We start from the raw sequence: 6516 nt of genomic DNA on the forward strand, positions 1-6516 counted from the left end.
GTTTTCTTCTTGGTTCTGACACTGAGTTTTGTTTACTATTCACTTACAAAGTTTGCCTCTTTACATTTGTTATAAATTGCTAATATGTGATTAGATGCACATTATGCCTAAAATTCACTATTCTTATATTTGGCTTTTTGTTCAGGTTTGACACCTATAGCAATGAAGAAAGCACTACTGTGGACCGATGGATGATACTTTTTGCAGGCTGTAAAGGAACTTAGTGATCAATGGAATCTCACGCGAATTGGAGAGGACCTGACTGTAGATGTTTGGATGGTAGATGTGAGTCACTATGTTTTTAAAATTTTCAGTGAAGGTAAATGTTATGAACAATGTAAATTTTCCAGAGAGAGATTTATTATTCTATATTTACGCAAGTTTGGTCGCCTTCTTGGAGTGAATCACTCCACCCTGTCTTTCTACTGAAATTTTTTATTCAAATTGTTACAATTTAATCCGAAATTTTATTTGAATTTTCCTATTGTTGTTACTATCATATATTATCATTCCAATTGTTCAATTAGAATCTGAAATTGGAGTCTAATTTTACTATACACGTGTACAATCTAATTATATTTAATTTTGCTATCATGTGTAGAAGCCAATGAAATAAAATTAATATCACATTAAACACTCATGCTTTGAGAATCGGTAGTACCAATCTAAATCCATTGGACCTGCTTCGTGATAATACAATTATGAAGGATGTATAAAAACATGCACAAACCCATCTCTCTATAAAAAGAGATTGGAGAGAATTTCTTTTATCAGCCATTGAACTTCAGAGGTTTTTTCTTCACATAAATGCCCATCATGTTACAAAATGACCCATCGTAAAACTACAAAATAAGTACAACTTTGAGGTTTTTTTTTTTTTTTTTTTTTTTTATGAGTGGATCACTCCACCCTGTCTTTCTACTGGAATTTTTTATTCAGATTGTTACAATTTAATCCAAAATTTTATTTGAATTTTCCTATTGTTGTTACTATCATATATTATCATTCCAATTGTTAAATTAGAATTTGAAATTAGAGTCCAATTTTACTATACACGTGTACAATCTAATTATTTTTAATTTTGCTGTCATGTGCAGAAGCCAATGGGATAAAATTAATAACACATTAAACACTCATGCTTTGGGAATCGGTAGTATCAATCTAAATCCATTGGATCTGCTTCGTGATAATACAACTATTAAGGATGTATAAAAACACACACAAACTCATCTCTCTATAAAAAGAGATTGGAGAGAATTTCTTTTATCAGCCATAGAATTTCAGAGGTTTTTTCTTCACATAAATGCCTATCATGTTACAAAATGACCTATCGTAAAACTACAAAATGAGAACAACTCTGAAGGTTTTTTTTTTTTTTTTTTTAATTTTAAATTTTTTAAGCTACGAAAATTTCAATCACCAATAGAGATTGAAGATTCAAAAGCGTGAATGGATCTTTTGGATAAACATTGTCACCAAGGTTCATCTTTCTGTGTAAAATATATATACTACTAAATTTTGTTAATGAAATTTTCTGGTTAATAATATGAATTTAGACTTAACTGAGCCTTTTAACATGAATAAACTCATGATTAATAATATATCCATTCCCGTGCAGTAGCACGGGGCTACATACTAGTTGAAGTAAAAGAAAAAACAATTGGACATATGACTATATGAGGTCCACCAAGCAACGGTTGACCCAACTCTATAAAATTTTCACCCACCCAAATAATACTTTGCTGCTCAGGAATAGGTGAGGATTCCATAATAATCCATATAGTCTAGTGCGAGAAGCCTTTCCAGTTCACAGATACGGACATGTCCCCTAGAATAGTTATCCCAACCTTGCTGTTGTTTGTGCTTTTCATTGGAGAAGGCCACAATGGTTGTCCCGAATTACAGTGTGGAAACGGTCCACGCATCCGATTTCCTTTCCGACTCAAAGACAGGTAGCCAGACCAGCACTGTGGCTATCCTGGCTTTGATCTCTACTGCTCTCATAATAATGATACGGTGCTCGAGCTTGCATCTTCAGTAAAAGCCTTTGTCAATTCCATTGATTACGAATCTCAGTTTATTAACGTAACTGTCTCAGATAATTGCTTTCCATGGAACATTCCGGGACTCCTATCTTACCCTCCTTTTCAATTCAAAAATTCTCTTTATAACTATTCCCTTTTCAATTGTAAGCCAGATACATATATTGATTATCCGATCCCTTATCTAATCCTAAGGGTCATCAAATAGCCCATGGCCCACGGGCCGACCCAAAAACCCGACAGCCCATTGGGCTAATGGGCGGCCCAGCCCATTGTTATTGAGGCCCATGGGTAGGCCACTAGCCCAGTGGGTTAGGCCGTGGGCTAGTGTTTATGCCCATGGGCACCCGGTGGGCTAACCCAGTAACCCAGCCCGTTGGCCCAACCCATTGCCCAGTTCAATAACTTAGAATTTTTAACAAAATATATAAGAAGTGTATGAAGGATTGATCTTGAGATATTGTAATAGACTTAAGAAAATTCTCCCAACCACTAAGATACTTAAAGTAATTGTGCTAAACTTAGTTTACTAAATATATATTTTTCTAGTAGTCTAGCAAATTTGAATTAACCATTTGATTTTTTTTTTATTAAAGATAAAAATAAAAAACTATTTGAAGCCTTATTTAAAAAAATTAAATAGATTTGACGATAAAAAAAATTGTAATTAAGTATTAAATTCTTTGATTCTTTCCTTTTAAAAAAACTAGATTGATTATTCCCTTCTTAAAAATTGATTATTTATTTCTAAAAATAATAAAATAATATGCTAACACAATCTCATGGGTAGCCCATTAGGCCAAACTTAGTAACTTAGCCCATTAAAAACAAAATGGGCATTGCCCATGGGCAGGGTCATGGGCTGGGGTTTTCTCTTTTGGCCCAGCCCGACCCGCCCCGTTAACTAGTTAATAGCTCATTATGCCCTGCCCATTGTGCCCTTGGGCCAAGCAAAAATGGGCCGGGCCAGCCCGACCCGGCCCATTGACGACCCTTATCTAATCCCTTGTCTTAGTAGCAGTCGCCACCCAGTTTACGCTATTCCTTCGGATAAAGACATCAACGACTTGCCCATATTATCATGTACAAAGATGTATAGCGTTCCATCAGTTCCAGATGATATATGGGATTCTTTTCTTGAATTGAAATGGTCCGAACCGGCCAAGTGCGGACGCTGTGAAAGGAAAGGTAAGAAATGTAGATTCCAGAATAATAGCACTAATTTGAAAACTGAGTGCATCCCCAACAAAGGTGTTGTATTATTTCTACCCAATTTCCACTTCTATAATCATACAAGTTCTGTTTCAGGACAACATATATTGTTTTATCAAAGCTTAGTTTATTAGTGCTCTGCAACGGTAATTTCCTGTAACCAGTCATGAATTTTTTTTTTTTTTTTTAACCAAAGGAACATTATTTTAGAACTAGGCTTGTAGTGTCTGTATCCATTCTAGAAGTAATATTTTCCCTTCCATTCAAAACAACATTATTTTAGAAGTGGAAATTGGGTATTGTTAGAGTAGAGCATAAAGCAAGCTAGTGCTTCATTCGTTTACATAAATTATGGAATTTATTAAAAATTTAATTAGTGGGACTCATTATTACATGATAGAAGAGAGTTTAAATTGTACTTTTGTAGTACTAAATAATTATGAATGTGTCAAAAGCCCTTGAATAGGCGGGTAGCTCATTAGTTGAAGCTAAACCTTGCAATATCAATATAAAATTCCCTAAAATGTTTAGCACAAGTGTTGTAATTGATTAATTGAGGAAAACTCATTGTATATCACATTAAAAAAGAACACAATTTCTGAATGCAACATTGCTTTGCTAATAAGATTAATTATTCAACATCTTAGGAGTACAATGACTTGATACTTCCTCATCACATAATAACTTATTCTACTAATTAAAGTCATAGTGGAATTCACTATTTATGTAAGAGAAGGGACTATCATGTTTATGTACACATGAATTGCCTAAATATTGTTCGGTTAATAGTGATCAACTTTTACACAATTATCTTTTGTTTATTGATTAGTGTAATTAGAAGCTGATCATGTTAAAATATTTGACAGGCAAATCAAGAAAAATAGTGACCACTGGTGAGTTGTCCGTTGGCCATTTGAAAATTCAGAGTAAATTACCTTTTGTTTTCTTGACTCATGAATATTTAACATGCAGGTTCCATCTTGGGTTCATTTCTTTTGGTACTAGTAGTCTATGCACTCTACCGTGTCTATCGCTATGACAAAGCAGAAAAAGAAAATCAAGCTAGGATTGAAAAGTTTTTGGAGGATTACAAAGCTTTCAAGCCTGCAAGGTACTCATATAACGATGTTAAAAGAATTACAAATCAATTTACTGAGAAGTTAGGGCAAGGAGCCTATGGAACAGTGTTCAAAGGAAATTTTTCGAATGAAATCCATGTAGCTGTGAAGATCCTGAACAGTTCCAAGGGCAATGGAGAAGAATTCATAAATGAAGTGGGAACAATGGGTAGAATCCACCATGTTAATGTGGTTCGCTTGGTTGGCTTCTGTGCTGATGGATTTAGAAGAGCTCTAGTTTATGAGTTCTTACCAAATGATTCACTAGAGAAGTTCACTTCCTCAGTAGATTCTAAACGTTTCCTCGGTTGGGAAAAGTTACAAGGCATTGCTCTTGGCATAGCAAAAGGAATTGAATATCTTCACCAAGGATGTGATCAACGAATCCTCCATTTTGATATTAAACCTCATAATATTTTGCTAGACCAAAATTTCAATCCAAAAATTTCTGATTTTGGTTTGGCCAAGTTGTGTGCAAAGGATCAAAGTGCAGTGTCCATGACCACAGCTAGGGGGACAATGGGTTACATTGCACCCGAAGTGTTCTCTAGGAACTTTGGGAGCGTGTCTTACAAATCAGATGTTTACAGTTTTGGAATATTGTTGCTTGAAATGGTTGGAGGTAGGAAAAATGTTGACGTAACCGTGGAGAACACTAGCCAAATATATTTCCCAGAATGGATCTACAATTTGTTAGAGCTAAAAGAAGACCTACGAGCCTATGTTGAGGATAATGGAGATGCCAAAATTGCAAAGAAACTCGCAGTTGTGGGACTCTGGTGCATCCAATGGCACCCAGTGGATCGTCCTTCTATGAAAGTTGTGGTCCAAATGTTGGAGGGAGAAGGAGATAAGTTAACCATGCCTCCTAATCCATTTGCATCTACAAACCCTACAATAATCAATTTAAGTATGCCTGCAAGGCGTCTAAACCAAGAGTTAGAAGTCATCCTAGAATCAGAGTAAGTATATAATGTAGGAGTCCTCGACAATCATAAAAGTTGCAATCATGTTGTACTCGAGGATTGAAATTATTAATCTTGTGGTCAATGTAGGGACTCAGAAATTTTTATATGAAGTATGAGGAAGATAATGCTTATAAACAATCTCTTCATTTCATGTTGAGTTTGGAAAGATTAAAAGTTTTTTTTTTTAAATTTATATTTTATTATTATAATTTTCACAACTTTTTAGAATAAGGCTTTATTTCCCTATTTTAGAGACTTTTTAAGAGTATTTTAGTTAAATTGAGCCCTTAAATGGAATGGTATAAATCAAGATTTGTTTTAGAAAAATATTTTTGGGGCAAAATTTCTTATTTTTAGCCTAATTTTGTGAATGAAGTATCCTTGTTGCATTAGGACTTGATGATTTCCGATATAAATTAGTGGTTGCAGCCTTTAGGCATTCATACTATTTACTATAAAAAAATTTCAAAGAGTGTATATTGTTTCCTTTTCGGTGGATGCTAGAGGACTCTTTGCTCATTCCATGAAATTTGCTTGTAATTAAATTAAATTCTTAATGTAATTATTTGATGTAAAATGAGTTAAATTTTGTTAAAAAGAGCTTGAAGAATTGCAATTGGAAAAAGCCATCTTAAACCGCGTGCTGAACAACACATGTCACCTTCACAAAGTGCCCACGTTGATGTGCAACATCCACTACCAAAAAAAAAAAAAAGGAAAAAGAAAAAAAGAGAGGTTTTTTTCGTGGGTCAAAATGTATGAAAAGCGTATGAAAAACTCTCTAAAAAAAAACTATTTTTAAGAGTTTGGATGACTATTGATGACCTTTGAAACATACACCATTGAAAATGAAATTTCGACAGCCTTCGCAAACCTCAAAACAAGTGTTTTATTTTTATTGAGGATCGCCACCCCTTTATAAGGTAAAAATAACTAACGGTCAAAAGAAGATATTTCTCTTTTTCTTAAAATAAATAAATAAATAAATAAATAAATAATGTTGTCGAAGGGTCTCCCAATCCTCAAAATAAGATATTTCTCTTTTTTCTTTAAAAAAAAAAAAAAAAAAACCACAACCATGCAAATATACTTTGAAAAAATATACATTACAAAATCTATATTATATCAATACACAATATTACATAACTGGGTTCAAATCTCCTTCAATGTGAACTG

At 33.9% G+C, this 6516-nt stretch overlaps 1 protein-coding gene across 2 annotated transcripts; it reads left to right on the top strand.

Annotated features, from left to right (window-relative positions):
- The first annotated feature begins 3056 nt into the window (after positions 1-3056).
- On the top strand, positions 3057-5478 carry LOC112017070 (rust resistance kinase Lr10). Of its 2 annotated transcripts, none has more exons than XM_065778075.1 (3): positions 3057-3293; positions 4121-4147; positions 4227-5478. In XM_065778075.1, the coding sequence occupies exons 1-3, from the start codon at positions 3134-3136 to the stop codon at positions 5336-5338; spliced, it is 1299 nt and encodes a 432-aa protein (XP_065634147.1). In that variant the 5' UTR covers positions 3057-3133; the 3' UTR covers positions 5339-5478. The 2 variants fall into 2 exon arrangements, with proteins under 2 accessions (XP_065634147.1, XP_065634148.1); XM_065778076.1 differs by having other exon boundaries at positions 3057-3230.
- Positions 5479-6516: the final 1038 nt, after the last annotated feature.

Source organism: Quercus suber, unplaced genomic scaffold (genome assembly GCF_002906115.3).
Source record: "Quercus suber isolate HL8 unplaced genomic scaffold, Cork oak 2.0 scaffold_172, whole genome shotgun sequence".
In the NCBI taxonomy this organism is placed as follows: Eukaryota; Viridiplantae; Streptophyta; class Magnoliopsida; order Fagales; family Fagaceae; genus Quercus; species Quercus suber.